General features: G+C 46.8%; 1 protein-coding gene across 1 annotated transcript in view; it reads right to left on the reverse strand.

Moving 5' to 3' along the window:
- Positions 1-14,220: 14,220 nt before the first annotated feature.
- Positions 14,221-17,299, reverse strand: part of OTOG (otogelin) — an 82,006-nt gene continuing 78,927 nt past the window's right edge. The window contains exons 54-56 of the mRNA XM_052652980.1: positions 17,245-17,290; positions 14,550-14,629; positions 14,221-14,421 (exon numbers count right to left, since the gene is read on the reverse strand). Coding sequence (XP_052508940.1) covers positions 14,221-14,421; positions 14,550-14,629; positions 17,245-17,290 — 327 coding nt within the window. The remainder of the gene's footprint in view (positions 14,422-14,549; positions 14,630-17,244; positions 17,291-17,299) is intronic.

Below are 17,299 nucleotides of genomic sequence, written 5' to 3' on the forward strand. Positions count from 1 at the left end.
CCCTGGAAGGAAAGTTATGACCAACCAAGCTAGACAGCATATTAAAAAGCAGAGACATTACTTTGTCAACAAAGGTCCATCTAGTCAAGGCTATGGTTTTCCAGTGGTCATGTATGGATGTGAGAGTTGAACCATAAAAAAGGCTGAGTGCCAAACAATTGATGCTTTTGAACTGTGGTGTTGGAGAAGACTCTTGAGAGTCCCCTGGACTGCAAGGAGGTCCAACCAGTCCATCCTGAAGGAAATCAGTCCTGGGTGTTCATTGGAAAGACTGGTGTTGAAGCTGAAACTCCAATACTTTGGCCACGTGATGCAAAGAGCTGACTCATTTGAAAAGACCCTGATGCTGGGAAGGATTGCGTTCGAGAGGAGAGGGGGATGACAGAGGATGAGATGGTTGGATGGCATCACCAGCTCAGTGGACATGGGTTTGGGTGGACTCCGGGAGTTGGTGATGGACAGGGAGGCCTGGCATGCTGCGATTCATGGGGTCACAAAGAGTTGGACACGACTGAGTGACTGAACTGAACTGAATAATCCCTTGTGTATATGTACCTAACTTTCTTATCCATTCATCTGCCAATGCACATCTAGGCTGCTTCTATGTCCTAGCTATGTAAACAGTGCTGCAATGAGCATTGGGGTATATGTATCTCTTTCAATTCTGGTTTCCTCAGTGTGTATGCCCAGCAGTGGGATTGCTGGGTCATATGGCAGTTCTATTTCCAGTTTTTTAAGGAATCTCCACACTGTTCTCCATAGTGGCTGTACTAGTTTGCATTCCCACCAACAGTGTAAGAGGATCCCCTTTTCTCCACACCCTTTCCAGCATTTATTGTTTGTAGACGTTTTGATGGCAGCCATTCTGACCTGCTTGAGATGGTACCTCATTGTGGTTTTGATTTGCATTTCTCTGATAATGAGTGATGTTGAGCATCTTTTCATGTGTTTGTTAGCCATCTGTATGTCTTTTCTGGAGAAATGTCTGTTTAGCTCTTTGGCCCATTTTTTGATTGAATCGTTTATTTTTCTGGTATTGAGCTGCAAGAGTTGCTTGTATATTTTGGAGATTAATTCTTTGTCAGTTGCTTCATTTGCTATTATTTTCTCCCATTCTGAAGCCTGCCTTTTCACCTTGCTTATAGTTTTCTTCGTTGTGCAAAAGCTTTTAAGTTTAATTAGGTCCCATTTGTTTACTTTTGTTTTTATTTCTGTTACTTTGGGAAGTTGATCAATAATAGTAAAGATGATCCAAAATCTTGAAAACAAAATGGAGCTACAGATAAATAGACTAGAGACAAGAATTGATGAGAATTTCAATTGGGGTGAAATTGCCACTTTAACAATATCAAGTCTTCCAATACATGAAGAAGATATAGCTCTCCATTCATTCACATCTTTAAATTCTCTCAGCAATGTTTTTTACTTTTTAGTATCTAGGTCTTGCAGTTTTCTTAAATGTACTCCAAACTCTTTTATTCTTTTTTATATTATTGTGATTAGCATTGTTTTCATAATTTTATTTTCAGATTGTTGCTATTATATAGAAATATAATTGAGTTTTGCATATTGAGTTTGAATTGTGTTAATAGTTCTAGTAGCTTTTTTTTGTAGTTCCTTAAGATTCTATACATAGATGATTATATAATTTATGAATAAAGACAACATTATTTTTGCCTTTCCACTTTGTATGCTTTTAATTTCTTGTTTTACTTTATTGCACTGGTAGAATCTCTTAGTGGAAAATATTCTGCCTCTGGTCATTAAGTGTGACATTAGTTGAAAAATTTTGGGATGTCTTTATCTGGTTTAAGAAGCTTCCTTCTGTTCCTACTTTTCTGAGAGTATTTTCTTTTAATGGATGGGTGTTGGATTTTGTCAAATGCTTTTTCTGTGCCTATTGAGATAATCTTGGAACTAGTTCTTCACTTTATTAATAATATTACTTGATTTGGGGATGTTAAACCAGCTTGTATCCCTGAAATACTCCACTTGGTCATAGTATACAATCCCTTTTACAAGTTGCTGGATTTTGTTTGCCAATATTCTTTTTAAGGAGTTCTGCACCCATGTTTGGGCTTCCCAGGTGGCTAAGTGTTAAAGAACCTGTCTGCCAATGCAGGAGACACAGGAGACGTGGGTTTGATTCCTGGGTTGAGAGGATCCTCTGAAGGAGAAAATGGCAACCCCCTCCAGTATTCTTGCCTGGGAAATCCCATGGACAGAGGAGCTTGGCGGGTTGTAGCCCACAGGGCTGCAAAATGTCAGACACGACTGAGCATGCATGAATGCATGCACACACCCATGTTCATGTGAGACATTAGGATGTTTCGATTTTTATCATGTCTCTGCTGGCTTTGGTATCAAGGTAATATCAGCCTTGTAAAATAATTTGGGAAGTTTTCCCTCCTTCTCTTTTTTCTGAAAGAGTTTGTGTAGGAATCTGTGTTATTTATTTCATAAATGTTTGATAGAATTCAACAGTGAAGACATCTGGGCCTAGGGTTTTCTTTGTGGGACAAATTTTGCTTATCAAGTCAGATTATTCACTAGATATAGGTCCTACACATTTTTTGTTCTTTTTTGAGTGAGTTTTGGTAATTAATCTTTCTCAGAATTTTTTCTGTGTGACATATATCTTCATTTCACTTGGGTTTATACCTAGGAGTGGAATTGCAGGGTCATATGAAAACCACTGTAAACTGACCCATTGGAAAAGGCCCTGATGCTGGGAAAGACTGAGGACCAAAGGAGAAGAGGGCAGCAGGGGATGAGATGGTAGATAGCATCACTGACTCAATGGACATGAATCTGAGCCAGCTCCAGGAGATGATGAAGGACAGGGAAGCCTGGCGTGCTGCAGTCCGTGAGGTCACAAATAGTCAGACACGACTTCATGACTGGGCAACAAGAAGAGTGAAAACCATTTGATTAGAATTTTGAGAAACGACGAGGCCATTTGCAAAGTAACTGCATCATTTTACACTCGTGATAGCAATGTATACGGATTTCAATTTGTTCACATCTTCTCCAATACCTATTATTATCTGACTTTTTGATTATAGCCATTCTAGTGGATGCAAGAATGTGCATTTTATTTGCATTTCCTCGATGACTAATGATCATGTTTTCATGTGCTTATTGAACATTGATACACATTCTTTGGAGAAAGCCTATTCAGATTTTTTGCCCATTTTAAAAACTGGTTTATCTGAGTTTTGTTGCTGTTGTTATTTAATATTGATGTGTAGGAATTCTTTGTTATGGATAGTTCAGTATGGATACAAGTCCCTTATCAGAAATAAAGTTTGCAAATATTTTTTCCCATCTGTGGAGTCGGTTTTTTGTTTGTTTATTTTTTGTTTTACTTTTCTGATGTCTTTTGAAGAACAGAAGTTTTCATTTTGGTGAAGTTCAAGGTATCTATTTTTCTTTTGTCTCTTGAGCTTTTAATATCACATCTAAGATGACTTTGCTTAACCCAATGTCATGGAAATTTACCTGTATTTTTTTCTAAGAGTTTTTTTATTGTCTTACCTCTTACATTTAGATTTATAATCTATTTGGAGTCAATCTTTGTATATAGTGTAAGGAATGGGTTCAACTTCACTTTTATCACATGGCCATCTAGTTGTTCCAGCACTATTTGCTGAAAAGACTATTCTCCATTGAATTGTAATGGCATGTGTGTCAAAAAATTAATTCACCATAAATGTTTGGGTTTATTCCTTGGCTTTCAATTCTACTCTATTGATCTATATGTTATTCTTATGTCAATTTGTTATTTTTGTTTTTGTTGTTCAGTTGCTAAGTTGAGTCTGACTCTTTGTGACCCCATAGACTGAAGCACACCAGGCTCCTCTGTCCTCCACTATCTCCCAGAATTTGCTCAAGTTCATGTCCATTGAGTTGGTGATGCTATCTAACCATCTCATTTGCTGCTGCCCTCTTCTTTTGCCCTCAATCTTTCCCAGCATTGGGGTCTTTTCCAATAAGTCAGCTCTTCAATTCAGGTGGCCAAAGTATTGGAGCTTCAGCTTCAACATCAGTCCTTCCAATGAATATTCAGGATTGATTTCCTTTAGGATTGACTGGTTTGATCTCCTTGCAGTCCAAGGGACTCTCAAGTGTCTTCTTCAGCACCACAATTCAAAAGCATCAATCTTCAGTGCTCATCCTTCTTTATGGCCCAACTCTCAAATCTGTACCTGATTAGTAGAAAAACCATAGCTTTGCCTTTATTGGCCTTTGTCGGCAAAGTGATGTCTTTGCTTTTTAATACGCTGTCTAGGTTTGTCATAGTTTTTCTTCCAAGGAGCAAGGGTATTTTAATTTCATGGCTGCAGTCACCATCCACAGTAATTTTGGAGCCCAGGAAAATAAACTCTGTCACTATGTCAATTCTATGACTGCAAGTTCGAGTGCACTCGTCAGCCTACATATAGGCCAGTAGGCAGAGTATGGACCTTGTGGATTTTGAAGTGTTTCAGCATAACTTACATCCAATTCATTGGCTAACCACAAAGCTAAGCTATTCTAAGTACCGTGTAAGTGTAATCATACACTATTTTTCCTTTTGTAACTGGCTACGTTCGTTTAGCATGATGTTCATCCTTAGCAAGTGTTAGACTTTTCTTCCTGTTTGAGGTTGAATAATATTCCATTGTATGCATAAGCATTGAGTGTTTATCCATTCATCCATCAGTGGAGATGTGGGCTGCTTCTGTGTTTTGATTATTGTGAATAAAGCTGCTATAAACGTAAGTGTACAAATATCTGTTGTGTCCCTACTATGAAATCTTTAAAATATATGCCCAGAAGTAGATTTCTGGATCATATGCTAATTTTATTTTTAATTTTAAGGGAAAGCCTTCCTTCCATAGTGGCTGTACAACTATGGAATCCCCAAGGCAAGGGCCACAAACGAAGTGACTCTTACTAGAAAGCTCCATCTTTCTCCCTGGAGGGATTTTCATTTTATATGCTGGAGCATTTTATATGTTCACCAACCATGTGCAAATATATGTTCAGGTTTCTCTGCATCCTCACCAATACTTGTTGATTCTTTTTTGAATAGTAGCTATACTTATGAGTATGGTATCTCATTGTGTTTTGAGTCTCATTTCCCTAATGATTATTGATGGTGAGCATCTTTTCTTGTGCTTATTGTCCATTTGGATATATACATTTCTTTGGAGAAATGCCTGTTCAAGTTCTTTGCCTTTAAAAAAAATTGTGGTTTTTGTTGTTGTTGTTGTTGTTGTTGAGTTACAGAAGTTCTATATATATTCTGGATTCAGCCATTATTTCTTTTCTTTCCCTTCTTCTCTCCTTCAGGGCCTTAAATTACATGGATTTTAAAGTCTCTTCATCAGGCCACTGAGGCACTATTCATTTTTTCAGCCTATGATTTATTTTAGGTATTTTCTCTTATTATGTCTTCAAGTTCACTGATCTTTTCTTCTGAAATCTCTGATCTATTCTTAATCTCATTTAACATTTTGTGTTTTCACCTCTGAAAGTTCCATTTTCTTTATTTATATCTTTCTTTTTTTTTCCTTCGTAATTTCATATTTTTCTCCGCTTTTTGAGCATATTTGTAATAGCTATTTTAAAGTGCTTGTCAGCTTTTATCATCACCTTTGTTGTTTTGTGTCTGTTTCCATTGAACTGATTACTGTCATTGTTGTGAGTCACATTTTCCAGCCTCTTTGCATGCCTAGTAATTTTTAATTGAATTCTAGACATTATTATGTTGTCACATGTCTGGATTTTTTTTTCTAAAGAATATTTAGACTTTGTTGGGTCTTATAGTTGCTTGTATAACAACATGATCAGTTTGAGGTGTGTTTCTGTGCTTGGTTAGGGTAGGCTTAGGGTAGGATTTACTCTAGGGTTAGTGTTTACTCACTCCTATTTCTATTTATCCAGTCCTATTTCTAAGGGATGACCCTTTCTGGAGAGTCAGTTAAGCACACTGATGTTCAGTGAGGTCTCTTCACTCTGACTGGTCAGCACTTGAATTTCTCCCAGCCCTGTATAAGCTCCAGGAACTGCTCAGTTGACAATGAATTTATAGTTCTCTGCTCAACCTTATGAATGTGCACCCTACTTGTGTACACTTAGTATTCAGCAGCAGACTTAATCTATGCAGGTTTCTGGAGCTTTCTCTACACAGCAACTTCTGCTCTGATAGTCTGCCACACAAATTCCAGCTGCCTCAGACTTTCTGAATTTGATCTCTGTCTCCTCAGTTCCGTGGGACCGCCATACTCTTCCGGGGCTTCCCCCTCTTTGTTCCAGAAAACACCTCCAGGAAGAAAGATGGAGCTTTCTAGTAAGATTCACTTCATTTGTTGCCCTTGCCTTGGGGATCCCAGCCCTGCACTGCTTGTTGTCCGATGTCTGAAGACATAAATGTCTTGTATTTTGTCCGATTTTTCCAGTTGCTTATAATTGCCAGGCAAGTCAGCAGTTGCAGAGTATTCTGCTGTGAGGTCATGAATGTTTTCAATTGCTAAAACATACATTTTTTTGACTGTGTTTTTACATATAAGCCTCTTATTTTATGGATACATAAATATCCTGGGAATGTTAATAAGAATACTATTCATGTCCTTCTTGTTTCTTGAATTAGTGGTATTTCACTGAGGGAAATTTCCCTTGCTGTCTCAACTTGGACACTCTTTTTGTCTAAATAGCCAGTGAGCTTTAATTGATTGATAATATTTATAATAAAAGTCAAGACTAATTAGAATTGGCACCCTGTGGGGTTCCCCAGCAACTATGTAGGTGGAAAGTGGGGAGGAACATACCATATCATTCATTCGTTGGGTGATGCTGGTTCCTCTTATGAAAGGATCACAAGGATGTTTCCCACACAGGAACTTTTAAAGTCTTTGCATAATCCTCATAACTATTATAATTATTATTCCAATTTTACAGTTCAAGAAACTGAAGTTCAGAGAAGTTCAGTAACTTCCCAAGGTCACAAAACTAGTAAATGAAGCAGCCATAACTGGAAAACAATCAGTCTGTCCAACCTGTACACTGTGCTTCACAGTTTTCAGAAATGTCACATATCTGACCTATTGATGGAATTATTTCATATTTTTCATTATAGGTACATAATTTTCTAGTTTAAAATTTTTCTTTGTCATTTCATATGGCTTTTTTGAGTAATCTGAGCATAGTCAGGCCATTAATGTTTTTAATCTTGAAACTATACCCCAGAATATGTTTGCATATTATAAACTGCTTAAGTTACATTTTTCTTTAAGTGAAAATCCATGGCGGAACTACTGAGACAAAGGAATAGACAGTTTTTGAAGGACTCCATACTTTAATAAATATTTTCTGAATTTTATCAAGACAGTTCCATCAAGCGGTGCATAAGCATGCCAGCTACTCCATGGAGTGTAGCTTTAATTGGTATCTTTGAAGACCCAAAGTTTCCAAAATGTCTAATGGTGGCATTTGAGGCACAGTGACATATGGGCAGAGGAGATATTTTTGGGAGCAGTCCCTTCCCTGTACCTCCCAAATCCCTTGCAGACCCCCTTTCTCCTCAGGCAGCCCCTCCTGCACATGTTGGGGGCAGGGCCTGGGCTAGGGGCACCTCTGCCAGGATCCTGCTGATCTATGTTCTTGTCTGACACTCAGCAGCTGTCGCAGAGGCGTGGGCTGCAGGCGCTGTTCCCCATGGGCCGTGTGCAGGCTGCAGGCCGGGGATCCTTTCCCGCCTAATCCGAGGGGCACTGGCAGTGGGGAGGGAGACAGCTGGGTGTAACTGATCTGCAAAGGAATGGAATGGTGCAGGCCTCCCAGTGCTGGGCTGGGCGTCTGCAGGCTGCCCTCCCCAGCTGCCAAGCCTTTAACCCTTCCCTCTCTTACTCCTCGCTCCCCTCCATCCTGGGAGTGGATGTCGTCCAGTTCGACCAAATCCCAGGAACATCCCCGGGTTGGGTCTGAACACCTTGCAGAGGAGCCAGCGTTGTGTTAGTTACTGTTGGAGAGGCTAGAGCAAGAGCACGAGGCTCAGGCCCTGTCTCAGAAGGAGACAAAGCCCCAGCAGGTGTCTCAGACAGCAGCGGAGATGGAGACCGTGAGGTGGAAGCCGGGAGGCCCGGCTTGGGTTGGAGCTCAGGGAAGACTCCCTGGAGGAGGAAGTGAAGCGAGCACTGGGTTTGGAGTCATTTGATTCTTCCTCCACCTTGGCTCACTTTGCAGTGAGAGCTTGTATAAGTCACTGTCTCTCTAGGATCTATTTGCTGCTCCCGAAAATGTGGGATTTGAAGCTGATCTTTAAGGTTCTGTCCACAGTGGTAATAGTAGCTCTATTCAACATCTACCATAGGCCAGAGGCTTTATCCAGAAACATTCTCACCATCACTTTGCCAGATTCTCCCATTTTAGTGACAAGGAAACTGAGAATTTGGAGAGAAGGAATTACACAGCTGCTCTGAGACAGAGCCTGGCCCCATAGTCCAGGCTCTTCCAAGGCCTCCTGTTCTGTCTTCATCTCCAATAGTCTGTAAATGGTGGCCGAGTTCAGGTAGAGGGGAGGCCGGGTGCACCGCAGGCTGGGGCCCAGAAGAGGCAAAGTCTAGCAATGAGCCTTGGAGCTCCTGGATGAAGGGTGGGCTGTGGCTGGGTGGGACTCCCAGCCCCTTTTATTCTCCTGTTCTGGGCGCAGCTGGGCCGAGATCTCCTGGCTCAGCCAGGCAGCCTCACACAGAGTCACGGCCTCTGCAGTTGTCCAGCCCGTTCCCATCCATGAGCTCACTTGACCCTCATGCCAAGCTTAGGATGCAGAACCTGTCAGCCCTCTTCACAATGAGGGATGGAGGCTTGAAATTTTCCAGCATTCCTATAACTGGTAACTAACCGAAGAGAGACTAGAGCCCTCTTTCCACTGTCCCCTCTGGCCTCCTAGAGAAGGGGCTGGGACACTAGCTACCAGGCACCCCCACGATCCTCCTCATGCTCCTGTTCCTCTAGAGTTAAGAAGGAAAGTATGAGTGTGGGCTCTAGAGTTAAGCAAGCATGGGCTCAAGTTCTGCCTCCCTCACTCTAGAGCTGTGCAGTTGCTTAACCTCTCTGAGCCTTAGCTTCCTCCTGTGTTGTAAATGAGTTATGGGTGAACAATAAATACATGCTGGAGGCTGGACTGCCTCCCTCTTCCCTGAGCAGAGCACAGACACAGGCTGGCATGGGACACCCAAGGGAATCAGAATGTAGGGCTGGGAGTAGGGGGTGGTGCTAACAGCCACAGAAGGATCCTGTGGGCTGGAGTTTTGCAGTGAGGTAGGAGTCTAGGCTAGTCTGAAGGGTGAGAGGAGCTGCCTAGAGGGAAGGAGGACAAGGACATTCCGGGTGAGGCACAGGCCACAGGCAGAGGCGGGAACAGACATGGTGTGGAAGGAACAGAGACAGAGTTTGGATTTAGCTGCCTGGGGAGGACACTCAGCCCAGAGGGAGGTGGGTCTTCATGGAGAATGAGAGCTGAGAAACAAGCCCAGAGGATGCTCAGCTCTGGAGAACAAGTTCTCCAAGGGTGCAGGGGCTGTACCAGCACCCACTGTGTTGCCCACCTATCACCCCCGCCCCTACCCCCATCCACGGGTTGCCCAGACCTCTGGGCAAACGGCCGGGTAGGGTATGGTTCCAGCTTGGGAAAGACAGCTGTGCAGGCCTCCTGCCTGCTGCAGGGGATTAACTGGCACTGCCACGGTATGTGGGGGGCACCTGGCTCCCAGCTCAGCCCACCCCATACCCTTTAACTTCTTGCTGCCCGGGTCCTTTGCTTTCACGTTTAAAGGCATGTTATTTCTCTTTTTTCAGTGCCCTGGGTTAGATATTAGGGGCACAGATATAAATAGAGATCCAGGGCAGGGTCTATCCAGCCAGAGGCAGCTTTGTCGATCACTGTCTCTCCTTGTGCCACCCACGGGACCTCTAAGAGCCTAGATCTCTTTCCCAGTGAAACACTTCTCTCTCCACTGGCTCCTTCCAGGATACATGGTCAAATCACTACCCTCCTCAAACCAGCAAACAAGCAAACTTTCCTTTGACCTTATGCCCTATCTCTTTTCTGTTTCCTCAGCCAAACTCCCTAGCATTGTCCACATTATCTCTACCTCCTCACTGAGAAGACACCGTCCACCAGACCCACCTCCACTTCTTCCTGAGCATACAGCTGGACCACGTCTCCCAGCCTCCCTTGCAGTTATGTGTGGCCATGTACATGAGTTCTGGCCAGTGGGATGTGAGTGGAAGAGAGCCAGACACATTCAGTCCTGCTCCCTCAAACCTGCGTTCATGCTCCCTGCACTCCTCCTGGGGTGCAGACAAGCACAGCACTTTTTAAAGGCTCGTGCTGAAGATGGCAGACCCTCAAGACAGAGGAGCCGGGGTCTCTGAATCATTTTGGATATGAGGTTCTAGCTACACAGGAACATCTACTTTTCATTTTCCATAGTAAGAAAGAGATAAACTTCTATCATGTTTCAGCCCAAGAAAAGATCTGAGTTGCTATTCATTACAAAAAAAAAAAGGAGTTGGGTCCTCCTGCTTCTCCATCTTCCCATGTTGGAAAACCCAAGAAAACAAGGAAGAGGGGAGCTGGAATTCTGAAAAGAAGGTTGGAAGAAGGAAACACTCTGCTCTGAGATTTCCTGAGGAAAGATATGGCCAGTGAACTTACTCAGGCAGCATTTAACCTTCACCTTGAAGTTGTTCCTTTTTGGTTGGGGCTATGGTTGCAGTTGGCTTCCCTTAAATCACCACGACAAGTGTGTGAGGCTTCAAGGCTCGTGTGGTCAGAGGCTTACGGAGATGTAAAAGCCAGGGCCACAGGTGGGCGAACAGGCCCGAGATCTAGGCCTGGGGGAGAAGCCTGAAGCTGGGGCAGGTGCTGACACAGCGGATGGGAGAGGCAAGGAAAGGGTTAAGGAGTCTGAGAGCAGGATTGGCTCCCCTCTAAGTGAGGGCAGTAAAATCAGCATGTCGCCTCCAATTTGCTCCGGCCTGACCTTGAACGTGAATCATTCCATCACAATGTCCTTATTGATTTCCACAGGAAGAGGATTAAGCCCAGAAAATCAGGGCGGGAACTTGAGCCTGAAGCACGGAAAATGGGATAGTTCTGGAGCTCAAAACCCCTCGTGTTGGCAAATACGTCACAGGGGGCTGCAGGCTGGACGGCCGCCCAGCTCCGCTACCAGCTTTCTGATGGCCGGGTCCTGGGCTTCTGTTTCCTTACCTGTCTGGTGTGTGGCCTCCAGGGTTCCCTCAAGCTTTAAGTCATGTGCAGAGAGTGGGGAGGAGACCAAGGATGGGGGAGATGCTATAGATATGCCTTGAGGCTCTTCGGGGGTGGTCACTTCAACCTTCTGTATGCAACGGCAGTCTCTGGGACCCTCAGAACCCAACAGGCTATTCCAGAAGCAATGCTGACATGGAACCAGCCGGCCCAAACAGCCAGGAAGGGCCTCCTTAGTCCTAAAAACCCTTCAAGGGAATGAGAGGGATATGGTGGGTAGGTGGGGTGTGTCTGTGTGTGTGTGTGTGTGTCTCTGCGTATGTGCATAAAGGAAGCAGGTCATTCTCTGGGAACTGACCCACAATTTCCTTCTTTCATTGAACATATCCTGAAAAGCCAACCATACCAGTTTATTAAAAGGCTATATAGTATTCTATGGTGGAGAAGGAAATGGTGACCCACTCCAGTACTCTTGCCTGGAAAATCCCGTGGGTGGAGGAGCCTGGTTGGCTACAGTCCATGGGGTCTCAAAGAGTCAGACACAACTGAGCGACTTCACTTTCACTTTTCATTTTCACTCATTGGAGAAGGAAATGGCAACCCACTCCAGTGTTTTTGCCTGGAGAATCCCAGGAATCGGGGAGCCTGGAGGGCTGCCGTCTATAGGGTCGCACAGAGTCGGACATGACTGATGCGACTTAGCAGCAGCAGCAGCAGCAGCAGTATTCTATGGTGTGACTGTACTAGGTTATTTTAATCATTCCCTAATGATAGGCATTTAAAGTTATCAATTTTTTTTTAACTTAAGACAATGTGCCATAAACATCCTGGCACATGCCTCTTTTTAGGAATTACTTCTTTAGATGCTGTGTTTGTTTCCTGATGCTGTAACAAATTACCATAAACTCCAGCCTCAGCTTCTATCATTGCATCTCTTCTGACACTAATCCTGCTGTAATTCCGTAGGGCCCACCTGAATAATCTAGGTTCATCTCCCCACCACAAGATCCTGAACTTAATCACATCTGCAAAGCCCCTTTACCATGTAAGGGACACAGTCAGAAGCTCCTGGCACTGATATGTGGATGTTTCTGGAGGACCGCTGCTCACCACAGCTTCCTAGAAATAAGATGACTGAGTCAAAGGGTATGTGCATTTTTAATGTAAATCAACATCTCATAATTGTATCAATGAACACTCATATCAGCACTATGGGTACTGGGTTCTTGAATGCCATTGAGCAGTGTTGATTGAGGTTTGACATCCTCACCTTTCGCTATCTTCCCCCAGTGCAGAGCAGGAAGCGTGCTGGCTGGTGATTTGCTTCTTGTTAACCTTTCACTCATGTCTTAGCCTAGAAGAGCTGGTTCTCCAGGAAGAAGCTAGGGGAACAGGACTGGGAGTTCTAGCCACAGAGTTGGGGTGTGAGGTGGGTTTCTAGGAGAAGCAGGCAGGAGGGGGTACCTGGGGGGGGATGGAAACCCAGGAACACTGTGATTCCAGAGATCAATGTGATCATCATAACGTGTGGCGACCTGTAAGTGTATAGCGAGGGTGGAGCAGGAGAAGTCAGGGTGACCTCCAGGGTTCTAAAATAGGGTCTTGTCTTCAGAGTTGAAATTCCTTCAGATTCAAAGCAAACCTGACACCTTCAGAGATGCTCAGAGGCCCGATGGGTTCCTGTGGTTTACTGGATGTACAAACAGAGTACAGATACAGGAACAAAGAGGCTGCAGGAACAGCTGGGCACCATCCTGGCACAGGGCCCTGATCCCAAGGGCGCCAGGGCAGCCACATGTCTCCAGACATACAGGGCAGTGCTGGGTCAGAACACCCTCATGTTCATACCCTTAGGACCCAGCAGCACAAAGTGGCACGTGGTGGGTTGTGGAGGGAGCCCCAGGCTGGCTTTAGGAAGGACGCTGTGGTTCAGAGACCAGGCTCTGACAGGCTCAGAGACGGCTAAACGCGTGTCAGGCCTCACTTCCCACTGACCATTGCTCTCCTACTGGACAGTCTCATGGAGCAGAGAGCTGGGCACTGGCAGAGCTGGGAAACCCACACTTGGGCCGCTCCAGAGACCGTGCACTCGGGAAAAAGGCACACGGCAGAGCCAGGTTCTGCCCTTGCAGGCTGAAGGTATCATTAAACACCCTAAGGCCCTTGGAGGGATGGACTGTGCAGCCACATGGGGCTGAGTGGAGCTGGACCCTCACGGATGGTCCTCCCATCACACTTCTCCAGGGCCACTTGCCAGGGAGGCTGGTTCTGAGGGGTGAGAGTGGAGCTGAGTATGGCCCTGTTCTTCTAAATCCTTTCCTGAATTGCAAGATCAATGACAGAATACCAGGGCTCCCCTCTCTGGGCTATGGGAAACTTGAAGGTCACTGAACACACTCCCCAGTCTCTGGACCTGACCTCACAGATACTGGTGAGAGCACATGGACTTGGGAACCCACCCGCTTTGCTTCTGGGAAGCCCTCCTGGACAGCACTGCGCAGATACAGGTGTTGCAATTAAAGCCCTCTTTCCTTTTACTGAGTTTGTGGTTCTTCCGTGGTCCAGAGGGCCAAGGAGGAGGACGGGTCATCAGATCCAGGCTCTCTGCTGGGTCTTGGGTACAGCCTTGGTCCCAGCTTCTCAGGAAAGCTGTCTCCTCCTCCACCAACACTGCAGCCAGAGTCTCCAATGACAGAGGGCCCTTCCCAGATCTCAAGCCAGGGACAGAGTTGAACTCCCTGAGCCCCAAGCTGTGGCATTCTCCCACATGTGGAGAAGGGAGAGGCAGGATGGGCCAGTGCAGCCGGTTCTGCTCGCTCTCTGTGCTCTGCCCACCATTCCACCCTCAGCACTTACCAGCTCTCCATACTTTCAGTGCCCCCCCCACCCCCCGCCGCCCACCCTACACTAGGCCAGTCAGAGCAGACAGTGGTCCGGCCAGCCCCTGCCCCCAGGCCTCAGGACCACTGGCAGGCACAGTCGGTGGGCTCCTGCAAGGTGTAGGGCACCCAGGTGGCATTGGTGGTGCAGAAGAGCTGTACGGAGCGCCGCTGCAGGCCCACCTCGCGGCAGCACTTGCAAAAGCGGGCGTAGGTATTGATGTTGTAGTTGTAGATGCTGGCGGACGGGCACCTCCCGTCACAGGACACTAGGTTCACCTGGAGATAGGCAGGCCAGTGAGGCAGCCTGTGTGGCTTCCTTCCCCGCAAAGCTCCCTCCATTCCCATATTTGGTTCGCTCCCACCCCACCCCACCCCACCCCCACCGTCTCGCCAGGGCCACGCACAGGGGTGTTGCTCCTGCATTCATTCTTGCGGATGGTCATGCGGATTGTCACCTTCTTGCAGGAGCGCCCGTCCTCTTTACCTGGGGGGACAGGGTGAGTGAGGCAGCTACGGTTAAGGAGGGCTCCCGGGGCTGCAGGCTGGGCCAGACTTGGGGGGTTAGTGTCATGCTGGAGGGCCCCTCCACCAGCGTTAGTGCCCCACATTACAGCCCCTCCCAATCAGAGGAAAAGCTCGTGACCCAGTGCCCCGGAAGGAGTTGGGGGCGGCAAGGCAGGGGAGATGGTGAGACAGAGAAGGATGCCTGAGATGGCCTGGGGGCTCTGGGCTAGGGGAGAGGAGGATCTGGGGACAAAGCAAGCTGCCCCTCTACCCAAGCCCCAACGCCTATCTCTAACCCATTGGTGACCCTGGGTGTGTATTCTCCACTCTCTGAACTTTTGATTAGGCATTGAGATTTTGCAGTTTCTGGAGTGAATGGAAGCCCCAGTCCCTAGCATAGTCAATGCTTGCACATAGCAGGATCACTCAGCTTCCATAGCTATCAAACAAGACAGGCCCACCTCGCACGGCCATCGCAGAGATAGAAACTGATAAGCATGGACCATGCTTATCATGGTCCATGACACACCCTCTTCCTGGACCATGCTTCCCACAACCAATCACATGGCCCATGCACACCCTCACCTGCTCAAATATTCCCTCACTAAGGCCTTTCCTGATCCTCTTCTTAAACGACAGCATCCTCCCTCCACCCAACCTCCTTCCCTGATCCCTCCCTTCCCTATTTCTACCCAGGGCACTGTCACCATCCTGAGAGACAGATTTGAAATGATGCTCTTGACACATAAGCTTTAGGGTCTTCTTTTGCACAGGCTCCTTCCACAATTTGTTATGAGTTCTCATTCTAAGTAAATCTTCACTCTTGAAAGTTTGGTATCCTTTTCTTAATGAAGCCCACCCCCAAGTGCATAAATTTTAACCCCCATAAAACTAGTTACATCCATCTCACAGTAATTTTACTTGCCATTCTCTCTCTCCCACTAAGCAATATGGCTTCCCTTGTGGTTCAGCAGGTAAAAAGAATCTGCCTGCAATGCAGGAGACCTGGGTTCAATCCCTTGGTTGGGAAGATCCCCTGGAGAAGGGAGAGGCTACCCACTCCAGTATTCTGGCCTGGAGAATTCCATGGACTGTATAGTCCATGGGATCACACAAAGTCGGACACGACTAAGTGACTTTCACACTTTCTTTCACTCTCCCACTAAAACGTCAACTCCATGAGACTGTGTCATTTTTGCTCTATCTGCAGGGCCTAGAACAAGGCCTGGTGTATTGGTGCTAAACAAATATTTGCCAGATGCATAGACTCCCTCTGTGACCCCAGTGTGCCCATAGGAAATGGGGTGGAATCCTCTCTTCCGGCCTCTGGGCTTCACCACAGTGGGTTTCTGACCACACCTGCTGGAGGTCTCCTAGCCAGAGCTAAGTTCACTTTTTCCTCCTTCTCTGCTCCCAGGAAGCACAAGAACCAAGTGCTGTCCTGGCTGTGGCGTCAGGGTCCTGGACTGAGACCAGCTGAGTGACCAGCGGGAGCAAACCACTGGGCCTTGGTGGGCATGCGGTGCCAGGAGAGCGGGCACTGATGAAGCATCCCCATGCAAGCCCGGGGTGCAGCCTGCTACCCAGCATGCACTGCGGGCCTTATGGCCTTTGCCAAAGGCAGGGAGCAGGGGCACCATGCCCCCCTCCCCCACCCCCAGGGCTTGGGGCTACCTAGCAATAGGGACATTGTCGGAAATAGCAATGCAGCTACATGCCTCCAGTCCCATGGGCTTCCGAGAGGAGTACCTGGGTGGCAGTGGACAATAACACGTGGAGGAGAGGCGGGGCTAATGGGGACCACGGGAAGCAGGGTCCCCGGGAAACCTGGGGAGAGGGACATGGGTCACAGGTCACATGGAGCACCTGGGACATTCAGAGAACATGAGCTGTGCCAGGAAACAGACGCACAGGGATCACAACAGAGTTGTGATCTCAGGGAACAGAGATCAGCCAATGAGGCACTGAGCTCAGTGTCCTTGGAATATGTGAGTTGGACATAAAAGGGTCCCATATCCTACATCCCTCCATGGGAGGGCCGAGGGCCCTGGGGGATGGGAGGCATGGGGTCAAAGGTCCTCAGGCTGATGGGAACACGCACACACATGCAGCTGGGGCTGTGGGTTCCTGGGGTAAGGGTGAGGACAGATGCTCAGAGCTCTCACTCAGACCTAGTCAGGGAGCCCGTGCGCCTGAGGCCCACCCAGGAGGCACCTCCAAGACAGGGCTCTGGAGCATAGGGAGAATTCACGTGGGGGCATCTGGGCTGGAAGTCAGGGCATGCCCGGAGGAGGCAGAGTAGATGGGGAGTTAGTGACCTCCTGGATCAAACATCCCAATGCCCCCCATGTCCAACAAGAAGCAGAGGCCTTTTATTGGGAAAGGGATGTGAGAATGGCCCCTGCCCACCTGCAGCCTTACATCAGCTCTGTGAACACCACGGTGGGGGTGTTATCTCTTCATGTACCCCCCCAGAAAGAGCCACCACCAAAGGTGCCAGGCCAGGAACCTGGCCCTCTGAGCCCCAACATGATACCCTGTACCCCCGACCAGAGCCCCCTCCCCACCCCCAACAGCCTACATTTGCTCACTCACATGTCCTGCAGCATCCTTCCAAGGAAGGTACCACTGAGCCCCCAACCTAGAGGGA

Source organism: Budorcas taxicolor, chromosome 15, assembly GCF_023091745.1.
Source record: "Budorcas taxicolor isolate Tak-1 chromosome 15, Takin1.1, whole genome shotgun sequence".
Classification (NCBI taxonomy): Eukaryota; Metazoa; Chordata; class Mammalia; order Artiodactyla; family Bovidae; genus Budorcas; species Budorcas taxicolor.